The sequence below is a fragment of the Vitis riparia genome, chromosome 18 (assembly GCF_004353265.1).
Source record: "Vitis riparia cultivar Riparia Gloire de Montpellier isolate 1030 chromosome 18, EGFV_Vit.rip_1.0, whole genome shotgun sequence".
Classification (NCBI taxonomy): Eukaryota; Viridiplantae; Streptophyta; class Magnoliopsida; order Vitales; family Vitaceae; genus Vitis; species Vitis riparia.
Window position 1 is genome coordinate 7,154,761 of NC_048448.1, and position 15,579 is coordinate 7,170,339.

The 15,579-nt window shown below is 38.9% G+C and overlaps 1 protein-coding gene across 2 annotated transcripts in view; it reads right to left on the minus strand.

The window, feature by feature from the left end:
* Positions 1–339: 339 nt before the first annotated feature.
* LOC117906061 (uncharacterized protein KIAA0930 homolog) overlaps positions 340–15,579 on the minus strand; it is a 55,988-nt gene continuing 40,748 nt past the window's right edge. The window contains exons 9-15 of one of the 2 annotated variants that reach the window (XM_034819003.1): positions 8,812–8,871; positions 8,643–8,717; positions 6,572–6,724; positions 4,459–4,513; positions 2,628–2,750; positions 979–1,211; positions 340–645 (exon numbers count right to left, since the gene is read on the minus strand). In XM_034819003.1, coding sequence (XP_034674894.1) covers positions 622–645; positions 979–1,211; positions 2,628–2,750; positions 4,459–4,513; positions 6,572–6,724; positions 8,643–8,717; positions 8,812–8,871 — 723 coding nt within the window. In that variant the 3' untranslated portion in view covers positions 340–621. Of the gene's footprint in view, positions 646–978; positions 1,212–2,627; positions 2,751–4,458; positions 4,514–6,571; positions 6,727–8,642; positions 8,718–8,810; positions 8,872–15,579 lie in introns of both variants that reach the window. The other variant, XM_034819004.1, reaches the window with a different exon arrangement.

A 15,579-nucleotide genomic window follows, 5' to 3' on the forward strand; every position in this document is an offset into this window, starting at 1 on the left:
ATTCCACCTTCAGAGAAGTATACATGGCAAAGCCAAGATAAGAAACATAAAGTGATACACAAATGAGAATTTCAAGATCAATTGCCTACCAAGTTTGATTTCTAACCCAAGTCAGCTAAACTGAGCTTATTTTATAAGTTTAAATCAAAATTAGGTTAGATTCAAATTAGTGAATATACATTATCGTAGAGTACCTCAAATCCGCCTAAAATAAGGGCACCTTAAAAGCTGCTAAAGCACTTTTGGAGTAAGTTGATAGTTTATCTTGAATTAATCTTAGTGAGATCCTTGTGACTCTGCCTACACCTATTCACAAGTAGCTCAATCCCGAGAAAAAGGAGGATCCAAAGTGTCTGCATTCAAGAATCAGGCTTTACTAAACTTTAAACCTGACAACCATGGAATTGATATTGAATACACTAAGTTTCTTAATTAAAACTTTACATATTTCTATCACACTTACACTTACAGCCTTAAAACACAATGTACCCCAATACCAAAAAATGCAGGACTGAGATCCCAAATGTTGTTTATAGTGCAGGCTACTCCCCTTCCATCTTTCTTTAGCAGGCGGGATCGCCATGCTTGTTTAGCATTCCGCAAGAGATGTAACATAAGACACTACAAGTTCACTGGAGGACTTCCCTGAGTTCGGCAGAAAAATCAAAGTTAGTACCCTTTAGAGCAATGTTCAAGCAAGGTATCATCAATTAAACCACCACCTCGATTTTGAGTCAAGTAAGAGCAGAAGGTAAACATGAGCATCTTTTGGTTAGCATTACTACTGTTACTAAAATGAAAAGAAAAAAAAAATCCCCGAAATTTTTTTGGACAGATATATTTAACTGCCAAATTATTCATAGGTAAGCCTCAAAGGATGCAGGCCAGTAAAATCCAATGTGATATTGCATTGTAAATTACCACCTCTAGCCAAATTTCCATTTCCATTCATTAGAAACAGGAAGACCATGATCTCACCTTAAACATGAGATCATATGCAATGTGTTCCCAGGGAAGTGATATTGACATTAAGCAGCACTTGAGCGGCAACATCTCCTCATCAGAACTCCGAGTGGCAGCTGCAGCAGCATAGGCATGCTTTGCTGCCACAGATGCTACTGTTGCTGCCTTACGAACAATTGTACCAATCCCAAAACCTCTCTTGGATGCATGAACGGGCGAAGAAGGGCCTGATGGCTGCTGGCTTTGATCTAATTAACATCAAGATTCAGTAACTGACACAATCTGTCATGCCACCCATTGACCTCTTAAATAAAACATATAACATCTATTACACAACCAATCAAAGACCATTGATATCATGTGCTGTCATCCATGGGGAGCAAATAATTCAGGATAAATTCTACCAAAACAACATGGCAAAGAATCAGAGATCTTTCATTTATCAAAACAACCACATACATGTAAGTGACAACCAATTGATACTAATATTTCAAACCATCCAATTCAATCACGAATGGCCAACAATTTGGAGATTGGAGACTAGTAGATTTAATCATTTGGAAATGAGTGAAAAGTTGATTGAAAGAAATTAATGAATCTATATCCCAAACTCCTAGTATAAAAACCAAATCAATCTGTTGTCTGGTGATGGGAGTGGAACGATTGAAAGAAAAGCTAGGTATCTGGTTTATGGCCAGGATATTCTCGAACCAAGGGCTAGAATATTATGACAGTTTATTTTCAAGACATGCAACTGCCTAATGTCATGGTATATGCTTTTTTAACAGAGCTCTTCTTCCTAGCACACAAATATATATGCTACATACAATGAAGCAGTTACCATTAGAGACAATCTAGGTGGTGCTATCATTAAATTCAAAAAAATAATTGGACCCTGAATCTGATATGTCCACACCATATCAGCCCTCATTTTGAAGAATTCATGTTAAGAAAGGGTGACAGAGAAACCCATGGATACATTTCATTACTCCAGCAGTTACTGAAGACCATGAACTTAATAAAGGAGGTTGTCGTGAACCACTTATTCTTTTCTGCTGGATCCACTACCTGTTGGGACAGATCAGCAGAATAGAATGATTAGATCCCTCGGCTTCAGTCCCTACTCCCACCTCCCAGCCCAACTGATGTGGAGTCAATATGACACAGCAAGTTATTGATTTTGGAATGAAGCAGTGGGTTCTATTTTGATAAATAGTAATGTTTTTGGTAAACTTTGACCTGGAAGACCAGAGAGCATGCAAATTTTTGTTAGGACAATACCACCAAGTGTTTTCTTCTGATTCAACCCATCAGAAATATTAATGGAATTTTAATGATACATGTCATCAAACATAAGGCATTTAAACCATATGACTCATCCTGGATATGATCAAACGCTTTTGATAACTGAATATCAGCTGTATATGCTATCAAACACTTCACCATAGCTGAACAAAGAAACATAAAAATATTCATGCCAATAGGTGCAAAATGCTAATGTGTGTGGAGGACCTTGACATTTGTACGTCTTCATCAGTTGTCATCAAGCATAGGTCATTACAAATTTAAGTTTTGGGCGCTGAGCAAATATTCTAGACCAAAATAAGAAATGAAACAGGCTTTTATAACCTAGCTAAATCAAGTAGAAGAAAGTTCCTTACTACCTGCAACACCGGAAACAGCCACTTCAACTTCCCCACGCCCTCCAGGACCTTTCATGTAAAGCCTGTCTGTTTTTCCAGCGGATTGACCAAGTAACAAAAGGCTTCCGAATCGAGATTTTCCAGCTGTAAAATAGGAAAAAAGGGAAATAAAAACTAGATAAACAAAGCAAATTTACACTATTCAATTCTTCATACATCAGCAAACTGCACCAAAAATTTTAGAATATGTATCACAAAATTGATTTTGGTATAGCGAACCCATAATTGAGAAGTTAGAAGTACACTCTGCATTTGGTAAGTCAGAAACCTTTTATTGCAAACAATAGCTACAGAAGTTATTTTGGAAAATTACCAAGTTTGGATTGAAATAAATCAAACTTCTATATCCACTGATAACTTGCCTCATGCACTAAATTATATGAAGAGTTTTGGTGGATGCAGCAGAATCACTAAGAGAATATGCTCAACAAATTTTTTTTTTTTTTTATGAGTAATATGGTCAACAAATTTAATCCATCTTGTTCAGATTGTTTTTAAGTATGGATAGCAAACGAGATATTCACATGTTAGAAAAACATGCCAAAAGTATTAAACTAGGAGCAACTTTTCAAACCGGAAAATAATTTGTAATCATATTCTCACTTGTCAGTGTCACACCCAAAACCTGTATGAGTGAACTATCACCTTGAAGACTCTTTTTCCCCACATTGAATGAACAAAATCTCCAGTCACTATAACTCTTGCTAACTGACCAACATAATGTGGATTACCAATGTCATCATATTCTCACTCATCAATGTTGCACCCAAAACCTGTATGAGTGAACTATCACCTTGGGAGCTTTTTTCCAAACGTTTAGTTAACAAACTTTTCATTTCCTATAACTCCTGTGAACTGACCAACACAACATGGATTACCAATGAACTATTACTTAAGCCCAATTCATCACAATGAATCAGTTCTTTGAAAAATGAAAATAAATAAAGAACTATGTGAAATATGTTGTTCTCTTCATGTTGGCTTAAAGTTCTCCAAATAACTTCCACATGATTTTTAAGAAGAAAAATTGTCACTAGATCTTTGCATGACATGACAATAGGCACTAAATCTAAAAAGCAGGACCTAGCTATCATCAACTTGTTTAAAAAAGATAACCATCCACAAGATGATTTTGATCTTGGACTCCCATTGAAGCAACAAAGCCCTAGACTATTTGCAGAAAAATTTTGGAGAAAATTTTTTGTGGCATCTCAAGGTTTTTCAGGCACAAACCTGATGGCAACAAATCCAGTCACTGAAGTATCAGGCTAGTTAGTGATCAGATAACTAACATAATGGAATTTCTCTCACATTTTCCATAGCTTCCATCAGTCTGGCAGAATCAAGTTGGTTTTCCATTCAAATTCAAAACAATCTCCAACTCCGGTTTTGCACATTGTTTAGAGGTTGAATAGGTCATTTCAGTTTCATATGCTTTCTTTATTCCTATTTCCCAAAAACTGGCAATGGGATTCACTAAAATTGTATTAATGCCACTTTCCAACTGCTTGACAGTTGATTCGAGTCAAGATAGTAAACAAGAAAAAGGTTTAAAACATGTGCATCCTAATACGCCTGGTTACAGTGTCAAACTGAGAGGAAGCCCTTTGAGATCTAAATTTTTCTGCATGGTTAAGATGTGAAAGCAGTGAGGAAAATTAGTTATCAGCCTAAATTAAAGAAAATAAAACCAATACTGCTCTGAGTGCTAAAAGTCAACATATATTTATGTTTGAATCTTTTTGGCTTTAAGAAACAGAAACACATTTAGGTGATCTACAGAAAAATATACCATCATATGCTTCTCGAACCATTTGATAGCTGACAAATCCAGAGAAAAGAGTAAGCTGCACAGCAACTAAAAATGTGTCAAGGTGTCTATAAATTGATCAGGCAAAGTATTGTATTGGATCCAGATTACTATTAAGTAGCATTTCAAAAAAACAATATATTAACAATCAAATACCACTTTTCGGCTTGTGTAGAAGGTTAAAGAGACCACTTTCCGCTGAGAAAAATTTGATAAGCACACTATGAGAAAATACAATTTGCCTATTTTTAGAAGTTGCAAAAAAATTTAGTAGGTAATAGATTGAAAGTATATACTTATACTTTCAATTGTTGATGTAAAAGAAACACAAACAGAACAATTTCTTGTTCCTTTGCCCTCTCTTAATAGAAAACTGAAAGTGAAGCAGGCACAGACTGAAAGGAGCACTGGATGCCTTTTTCTATCTAATCCTCATTAAGTATTTGGAAGTCCATAACTCCATCAGAAATTCAAGTCTTTACTCCTTCAATGTCTAATAGGAAGGTAATATAAACAATCTGCTTCAGCTTAGAATACTTCATATCCATTAGTGTTGACTGCAAATCAATCCTCAGGAAAAAGGGAATCAGCAGACCATCTTTCCTTCATCACCCTTTGCTTTGAACTTATGGTAAAGACTGTTTTCTATAGCAGTGCTAGCATGGGTAACTCATAGAGTCATTTCTGATATCTCAGCTACAACTTTTTGAGGTTTTGATAGGAGTCATCTTTGAGGGAGTGCCTTGGGGGAAGAAGGGCTATTCTAGTGACCTTGTGGACAACTTGACTCGAGAGAATGTTCGTGTTATTGACAATAGGAAGAGATTGATGACTCTCATGAGAAAACTATTATTGATGATAGGAAGGGATTGATGACTTGTGAAAAAAATATTTATCACACCTATTTTGGATGTCAGTGCCAAAGAGTTTTTTGGAATTCTCTTCAACATTATTTAGAAGGATTTGAACATTGATCTGCCAAATTCAGGAGAGTGGTGGACATTTGGGCTCGTACACTTATTGGTAATTGAAGCTTAACCTTGAAGATTGTTGCTTGGGTAATCCAGCAGAGATGACGTTTTCAGATCATACAGAACCCCAGGGGCAGGATTGACCAGGCTTCATGAAGGGAGCCAATTTAGGCAAGCAATTCATGTGAAGAAACTTGATTTACTTGAGGATCCCAAAATTGTAAAAGAGTTGGATGCCTCTAACATCTTGGTGGAGGAGGATTCAGTGACAATTTGTCTTGTATAGCTAATGAGTTATGGAGATCCAATAGAGAAGTCTCTTCTCTAGTCTACTTTGCTAGGATCTCATGCCCCTTTTAGTTTTGGTGAACCAAGACTTGGGATCAAGAAGCCAAAGCTCCTTTTTCTTTGGTACAGAGATTTTGTATTCTCTTCTACAAATACTTTATTTCCCTTTTCAAAGGGCTTCTCATCCTTCTTTATACATGCATAAATACTTACACGCGCACACACACACACACATATACAAAATGCCTGCGAGAAAGCTAAGAGTGCTAGTTCATACACACACACATATATATATAAAATGCCTAAGAGAAAGCTAATAGTGCTAGTTCTGTTGTTCTGTATGACAAGGCTGTTAGATCATCAAAAAGCAGCCTACTTGCATCTGTCCCAGCAATGGCCCTTACCAATCAATTTATTGTTCTCAAAGATGGCAATTTTTCTTTTCTTTTTTTAAAATTAAAAAAAAAATTCCAAGTTAAAACCATATACAAAATTTTCTTGATAATATTTATCAAAGTAGAAAGAAGATCAATCAGTAGAAGGAAAGTAACAATTTCCAACCAAAATAAAAATAAATAGCAATTACTAATTATAACTCATGCACATTAAATAAAATACATTTTTGACCTTAATATGTTTCCATTCATTTGGCATGCAAGACTGGACACAAACACATTCCAAAACAAGTTACCAATTATATGAAGTATTATACAGTAGGAATCTATAAACAAAAAACCACTAGCTTGTTCAAAACTGTTAGCTCAATGAATTCAGACTCTAGCAACCATGAAATTAGAATTAGTAATTTCATACATAAACTGAGGACTAACCCCTACCTTGGTATTCTTCGACTTTTCAGAATCAGTATCAATTCTCAAAGAAGATGTATTGCTAGAACTACAATCAGGTGATGTTTTTTCGCTAGGAAATGCTGCCCCATCATGTGCATTGAGGAGCACACAATAGCAATGGTCTGTTTCTGTCAAAACCTGAGAAGAATAAAAGAACAAACATTCCATGAGATCATACTATAAGTGTACAAATGTCGGAAGAGACTAATAATAATATTTCATTCGTAGCATGATTTGTTTTGTTCTTCATAGAGGTGTCCAAGAAGATAAAAGGGAGATGAATTTAAAAATAACTGCAACAAATTCCCTGCAAGTAAAGCAGGCGAAATAACCTGAAAGCTTTATAACATTACAAAGCAAAAGAAAAAAACCTCAAAATATGATATATTTTTTAACAAGAAATGCATTGTGTCAAAAGTTTCTTAAATTGGATGCAGATTTAAGGAGTACAATTATAAAAGTTATGCATGCACATCTACAATTTTTTACCAACTCCCAACCCAAAAATGGGCCCCTTCTCCAAACCAATCAGATTTCCTCATATCAACACTAGCCTAAAGGCTAAAAGGAGGGTCAAGTTTTGGAAAGATAGGTGATGTGATAATGAGCCGTTGTGTGATTCTTTCCCCTCCTTATTTGCCTTGGCTAGCTCAAAGGAGGCATGAGTGGCGGATTTGTGGAATCAATCTAACTTTAGTGGTTGTTAGACTCCTAGGTTCTTTAGGAACCCAAATGATTGGGAAATTGTTACTGTAGAGCATTTTGTGAATGGGGGAGTAAAAGATAAGGTCATATGGCTGGAGACAAAAAGTGGTTCCTTTTCTATGAAGTCTCTTTACTCTTGCCTAGAGCCTAGGTGTTCTAACCCCTTCCCAAAGGCTGTTGTTTGGAACTCTTGGGCTCCACCTAAGGCGAGTTTGTTTACTTAGGAGGCTTTGTAAGGTAAAGTTTTGACTTTAGATCATCTCTAGAGGAGAGGGTGGTCTTTGACTAACAGATGCTTCCTTTCCTATATTCAGGAGTCAATTGACCACATCTTGCTTTATTGTGGTATAGCAAGGGCTTTGTGGCAGTTTTTTTTTTTCTCTCTTTGATGTTTGTTGGGTGTTGTCTTTCTTAGTTAGAGAGACTTTGTTGGGCTAGCATGGACCCTGTGTTGGAAGGCAACGGAAAATAGTGTGGGGAGTAGCTCCTTTGTGCCTTTTTTGAACAATTTGGAATGAGAGAAATAGAAGATCATTTAAAAACGAGGAGCTCTCTGTCCTAAAACTAAAAAACTTGTTCTTCTGTAACTTGTTTTCTTGAACCAAGTTGTACATAACTATAAGCCCTATGTTATTGCTTCGTTAGGTTCTAACTAAGGGAGGGAGTGGTTTTTGTTTTCCCTTTCCCTATTTGTTGGCCATCTCTAGGCAATCGTTGTATTTGCACTCTTCTTGGCGCTTTTAATGCATATTTTGTTTACCTATATATATATATAAAATCACTAGCCTAAAGACTGTCTAGTAGAATACATGCACAAGCGTACATCTGAACTTCCTTTTCATTGGCATCCCTTTTTGGATTTGATCATATCAATAACTAGCCTAAACACTCCATTAGAAAAATATAACTGAAAAACAACACATTATTTTCACTATGATATGAAAACCCATGATAGGTTTCATTAAATCCCAAGTGTGATTGAAATATATGCAACTCTATACTTCTAGGAAAAAGGTTTAGCACTTTCTCTTGAATATGTGCGACTTATAGTAGTTCTACTTTTACCCCATACTTCAATCAACATTCTATTCAGCCTGATTTTTGGAGGTAGAAGTGTGAATTTTCTTTCTTAATGGCCATGAATAAGTATCAAAGAAAAATGATGAAGGGGGTTAAATCCAAGTATATGGGTATTATGCATAAATCCAAGTATACGGATAATATACATAGCATTTGTAGCAATAGGGTATGGAATCACAAACACTAAAGATGATACAAAATTTTGAATATGGAATCACAGAAAACTTCACCTTAAGTGAAAAAAAAAGAAAAAACAACATTACTACATTACCACTGCATCAAAGGTGGAATCGAAATCATCAACTGCAAAACATATATCTGGATAAGCAGGAATTGTTTCTACCTCCTGGAAACATATTTGGCACAAAGTCAGACAGGAGCTGAAGATACTATAGCACTACATAATGAAATTGGGTCCTGGTGACAATAAAAGCACTTGCCTTTTTTGAATCCAAATGGAACTCAACTCGACTTGGAGATGCATATACAGTCTTCACAACCTGTAGAGATTTTCCACAGGACGCAGTAAATAGCTAGCAGTATACACAGATTTGCAGGCCACACTAAATAGTTAGCAACATATACAGATTTTGACCAACCTCTTTAAAAGAAAGGGATATAACAAAAATATAAATGCGGTTGTTATACATAAAAGACAACAAAAAAAGAATGAAACATGATTATGGCCAAGCTAAGTGTCAAATGTGGAAAAAAGCAAGAACAGGCATGCAGCACTTACAGCAAGTGTTGAGATATATATCTATTCACTGAATGAGAATAAATTCAAAATACCCATCCAGTAATCACACAATTGATAATCACAACAATCTGAACTTACAAGCAAGTACAAGAAGCAAGGACAATGAGAAGTAAAGAAAATAGAATATGAAGCTGGAAGGAATTTCATCCAAGCTGAAACATTTTGGCTGGATTGAATATCTAAATGCAGTAATATTTTCTCTTGCAGACAGCAACTTAAAAGAATCCCTAACAAGGCATGCAGAATTAGTAACCTTTAAAAGTTGACTCCTGAGTTCTACACACTAAAGCCAAGCCCTTGGCTAAGCTCCCACTCCACCCCTTTCAAAAGCTGCAAGCATGACTTGACACTCACACTGTAATGTCCCACATTGCTTGGGGAGGATAAGTTCCTAGCATTCATAAAGGGTAATGACTTTGAATTGGTTGATCGTGTTTTAAAGCCATGAGGGCAGTCATGAAGGCTGTGGACCCAAAGCGAACGATATCCATCTCGTGTCAACAGGTCATAACAGCATGGTATCAAAGCCAAGGTTGCAATAATACCCTGGGAATAGTTTTGGTGTGTGCTTGTTTATTTATTCATTTTTGGTATGTGTTTGATATAATATGTTAGTGATTGTCTTGGTTAAGGAAAAATGTATTATTATAGTGCTTGGATACAAATTCTATTGTTGCATGGATATTGTGATAGAAAAATGCTATAGACAGTATAACTGTTAAATTATTGTACGTGGATATATTTTACTTGTCTTAGGGTTTGACTGGATTAGGCCTTGGTTGATAGTGAGAAATGTCGAGAAGGTCATGGAGAGGGAGGTTGAGGCAGGAGAATGAACTGGATTTGATCAGGGACGAACTCAAAGAAATGAGAAGAGGACTAGGGGGAACCACCCAACTACTTAAGAGGTCAAGGTTCAAGGAGATCCGGGGGTGCACAAGCATAATAAGATTCTGACAATACTTTTTTTTTTTTTTTGATCAGAAACAAAGAAGATTATATTAATAAAAGAACAAATACATGAGAGAAAAAGAGACAAAAGAAATAAAAAAACCAAGGGAAGGATGAGAGGTCCTTCCTACACAAATACCAAAGAAAACACCCAACAATAGAACTCTAAAAACAAAAGAAACCCCAACAATCTTCAAACTCTTGAAACGCAAACTCCAATCCAGTTGAGTTGTAGAATGCTTAGAGGAACTCCTCTAAAAGCTTCAGTACAAGAAGCCCAAAGAGAGGAATAAAACCGGATCAAATCCCAAACCGTCTCTTCCGTTCTCCCTTTATCCTCAAAGATCCTGTTGTTTCTTTCTTGCCACACCATCCAAATCAAAGTAAGGCAAGCAATTTGCCAAAGTGTCTTGCCTCTTAAAGATTTCCCCAAGCCTTTAAAAGAAATAACCAACATGTCTTCAAGGCTCCTTGGAGGGACCCAAATCATACCTACTAGATTGAACAACCTGTGCCAAAGTCCAATGGTAACTGGACAATGAAGGAAAAGGTGATCAACCGACTCTCCATTTCCTTTGCAAAGAATGCACCATTGAGGACAAAGGGCTTTGTAGGGTCTTCTCAATTGCAACTTGTCATTAGTGTTTACCTTCCCATGAGCTACTAACCAAGCGAGAGCCTTAACCTTTGAAGGGACTTTTGAGCTCCATAAAAACTTGGCCGGAAGGAACATTAAAGGACTTGAAACTCTTGACAAGGCATAGAAAAAAGATTTCACTGAAAACGAGCCTGACGAAGACAAAGACCACGCTCTTGAGTCTGATGAAGAAGGGGAAAGAACACAGAATTTAGGGAAGACATTAATCCCTGAAGGAGATCAATTTCTGAATCCGTTAGATTGCGGCGAAAGTTAAAATTCCAAGACAATGGTAAGGAATTGCCAAGAACATTTGAAATAGTGAGGTTTTTCACAGAAATAACTCTGTAGAGATCAACAAATTGAGAACACAAAGTTTGGTTTCCCCACCAAAGATCTTCCCAAAACCGAATTCTCTCCCCATTGCCCACCACTAGGCGGACAAAAGGGGAGAACTCCTGGAAAACTTGAGCAATAGCCTTCCAAGGACATCTGTGAGACCATCTAACCACCATGTTGGCGTCCCATCCATTAGGATGTGTCCCATATATACTCGCAATAACCTTATGCCAAAGACCGCTCCTTTCTCTAGGGAACCTCCAAAGCCATTTCCCTAAGAGGGCAATATTTCTCATAGAAGTCTTCCCAAAGCCCAAACCTCCCATCTCCTTTGGTCTACTAACAACCTCCCATCTGATTAGGTGATCTCTCTTCCCTTCCCCGGCACCAGACCAAAGAAAATCCCTTTGCATCTTCTCAATCTTTGAAGCTATAGATACAGGGATTTTAAAAAGGGAGAGGAAGTAGCTAGGGATGTGAGACAGACAAGACTGAATTAAAGTAATCCTCCCTCCCAAAGACAAATATGCCTTTTTCCACCCATCCAGCCTCCTCGAAATTCTCTCAATCACTGGATCCCAAAAGCCTATTGTCTTTGGGTTCCCTCCCAAAGGGAGGCCTAAATAAGACAAAGGCCACTCTGATACTCTGCACTCCAAAACCAAAGCCAAACTAGACAACACCTCCTGCCTAGTGTTAATACCTGAAATGGAGCTTTTCTCTAAGTTGATTTTTAAACCAGATACTTGCCCAAAAACCAAAAGGATAATCTTAAGGTTTTGAAGAAGGTCCAAAGAGGCTTTAGAGAAAAATATGGTATCATCAGCAAACTGTAACAAGGACACTCTAGTCCTATCCCTCCCCACTAAGAACCCCTCAGTTAACCCAGTTTCCTCAGCTCTAATCATCAACCTACTTAGAACATCTGCTACTAGAGTAAAAAGGAAAGGAGAAAGAGGATCTCCCTGTCTCAAACCTCTAGAGGCCTTAACCCAACCCTTTGCATTCCCATTAACTAGGATAGCAAAACTAGAAGAAGATAAACAGCCCCTCATCCAAAATCTCCATTTCGGCTGAACCCCTTCCTTTCAAGCACATGATCTAAAAAGCCCCAATCCACATGATCATAGGCCTTCTCAAAATCAATTTTGAAGACAACCCCTTCCTCCCCTGACCTTCTTTTCTCATCCACCACTTCATTGGCTATCAATACAGCATCCAAAATTTGTCTCCCTTCCACAAAGGCTCCTTGAGAGCCAAAGATTGTTTCATGAAGAACTTTGCGTAAACGCCCTGATAAGACCTTAGCAATTATCTTATATAAACTTGTAACCAAACTAATAGGTCTAAATCTGAGATTTTAAAAGTTTGGCTTCTCTTTGGCACCATAGCAATGAATGTCGCATTTGTACTTTGATTTATTACCCCCTTAGTGTGGAACTCAAAAAACACCCTCATAAGATCCTCTTTTATCACATCCCAACACTCTTGATAAACTGCTATAGTAAAGCCATCAGGGCCAGGGGCCTTTTCCTTATTCAATTGGAAAACTGCCATTCGAACCTCCTCTTCAGAAAACGGTCTATCCAACCAAATTGCACTCTCTTCAGAAATAGGGGCCCAATCAATCCCTTCAATCTTCCAAGATTCACCTTCGGGTTTGGAGTAGAGATTCCCAAAGAAATTTACAATCTCCTCAGAAATAATCTCAATGTTATTTAAAGTCTCCCCCCTCTCAGAAATCAGAGACTTTATGAACTTCCTGCTTCTTCTTCCAGTGGCCACTCTGTGAAAAAACTTAGAGTTGCAATCCCCTTCTTTAATCCACTTAACCCTAGATTTTTGTCTCCATTGTACCTCTTCCTTCAATAACAAATCCTCTAACTCCTTCCTTCTTAAGGTCCTTTCCGAAACCAGATCAAGATTTAAATTCCCTTCTTGTTCGATTCGATCAATTCTGCCTAAGTCCGTAAGAATGAGCTTTTTCCTCTCTCTTAAATCTCCAAAGACCACCACATTCCACTCTTTCAACTTTGATTTAATAAACTTTAATTTCCTCATAAACTTGTAACCTTCCCAACCTTCAACCGTACACTCTTGCCACCAATCTCTAAACTTCTCTTTAAACTCAGGATGGAGCAACCACATATTCTCAAACCTAAAAGGAGTCGGCCCCCATTTTAAAGGATTAGTTTCCAAACAAATTGGGCTATGGTCAGAGGTCCATCTAGGAAGGGCCTCTTGAATACTTTGAGAGAAAAAAGAATCCCACTCAGAAGAGAACAAAAACCTATCTAACCTCTTGCAAATAGGATCGACTTGCATGTTTGACCATGTAAAAGCCGCATTCCTAAGAGGGGGATCCAACAAACCACTTTCCCTTATAAACTCGTCAAAACACCTCATGTTGGCTGTTAACCTAGAATCACCCATCTTCTCAGATAACCTCCTGATCACATTAAAATCCCCTCCTACGCACCACCTTGGGAAAGTCAGACCATGCAGGTCTTGAACTCCATCCAAAAGTCCTTCCTCCACACAGCCTTATTCGGGCCATACACTGAGGTTAACCAAAAAAACCCTTCCTCATCAGAGTTCAATTTTACAGTAACAGAGAAAGATCCTAACACCTTCTCTGAACACTTGAACTTAATTGAATCCCACAATATCACAATCCCCCCCGACGCCCCGCAAGCAGGAAGAGCAACCCAATCCAGACTTTTACCTTTCCAAACACTGCTCACAAACCTCCTATCCCAAATTTCACGCTTTGTTTCCTGAAGCATCACCACATCTGGGTTTTGAGTACTTAAAAACCTTCTCACAGTCCTCCTTTTCTTCCTAGATCCTAAACCTCTTGTATTCCAACTTAAGATCTTCATGAAAACAAAAACAACCCAACACAACTACACCCAGAACTAATCCTCTCCTCCAGTTCCAAAGTCCTTTTTCTTCTTTCTTCTGGAATAAACCTTGTCCTCAGAGAAAGCACTCTTGTTCTCTCCTTCCATACCTTTTCCATTATCCCTGACAATTCTAACCCTCAAACTCTCCAGAACCGACTGAACCTTGATCATCTTCCGAGGCGTAAGCCCCTCAACCTGAAAACCTTCCAAATGGAGAGTGGAAGGTTCTAGCACTGGGACGAGGCCTCACCTGAGACACCACGCACCTCAGGGTTGCTAAGAGTTTCCCTAAGGAGAGGCTGGTCTTTAGATTTACGGTTAGAGGTTTCTAGGGGCACCACCACACCTTCCGAACAGGACGCACCACCACGATGGTTATTATACACACAGGAGAGATAGAAACGGAACCACGCTGAACGGCGTAGCTTGACTCCAACGGAATCGAAGAGAAAGACTGACAGCGAGAAGGATGAACCAAAGAGACAGAGGTTTCGGGAATAAGATTTGGCTCAAAAGCCCCAGACAGAGGAAGATCTCGCTCAGAAACAGCTGAGAAAGGGGTACGCACCTCATTGAACAAATCGCATTGCAAAATCCCCTCTTCTCCCTCTGCCTCGCCGGTAGAATCTTTGGGTGTTTCAAAACCAGTGGAGAGATCGCTCTTTCTGGAGTGAGATTTGCCCCGAGAAGCGTCTCGATTTGTCTCCAGTGAGCCACCTCCTTCTAATTTCGCTTCGGGGTAGAAGACGCCTCCTCAAAACTCGGCGGCCCACTTCTTGCTCTGCGCCTTACGGAGACTGAAGATCCTTTCGGCTTTGCCGACACGTGAAGAAGAGCTTCCGACATTTTATTCTTTGCAGTGAGCCCTGGTCTTAGGAGCTTTGAAGACGAAGATGCACCTGGGCCGCCATTAGAGGATCCTTTATGGGCTGGACCCGCTAGGGGCCCACAATCTTGCGCCTCAAATTGGGCCCATTCACAACGGGCTTCAAGGGCGTCTGGAGTTGGCCCGATATTGCTTCCCGCCATTGGGCCCAGCCTCCACCTTCCCTTTCCTTTCTCCCCTTTAGCCGATTTTGAATCTGAAGAACGAAAATGGGAACGATGACGAGGCAACCAGCTATGGCTCTCAAAGGTCCTGTCAATAGCTCGTAGCCCCTCAGCGTTCTGTGGCTTCTGAAAGACGCAACCCCCGCTGACCTCAGCTCGTCCTTGCTGCGATTCGACTCAGGCCTGATAGAGTCTTCTCCGTCATCTTCTCCGTCATCTTCTCCGGTGACTGTAACTGCAACCATGTGTGTCCACTCTCCATCTTCTACCTCTAATAGCGCTGGAAGCACTACATATGGAAGCATCTCCACCCACAATGTTACCTTCGTCAAATCAACAAGCTTTAAAGATTTCCTCGCCACCTTCGTTACCCTCCCCCACTGCTGCAAAATGTGTCTCAACTGCACCTCATCCCACATGTGGAAAGGGAGACCTCTTAGTTCCAACCACCCCCGTTTAAATTTTCCATTAACGACTGTATTCTCTTTTGGCGACCATCTCCTCAGAGCAATAACCTCTCCTCTCGCAGTGAAGCTCCCTTGATCTTGAATCCACTGAGCTTTCC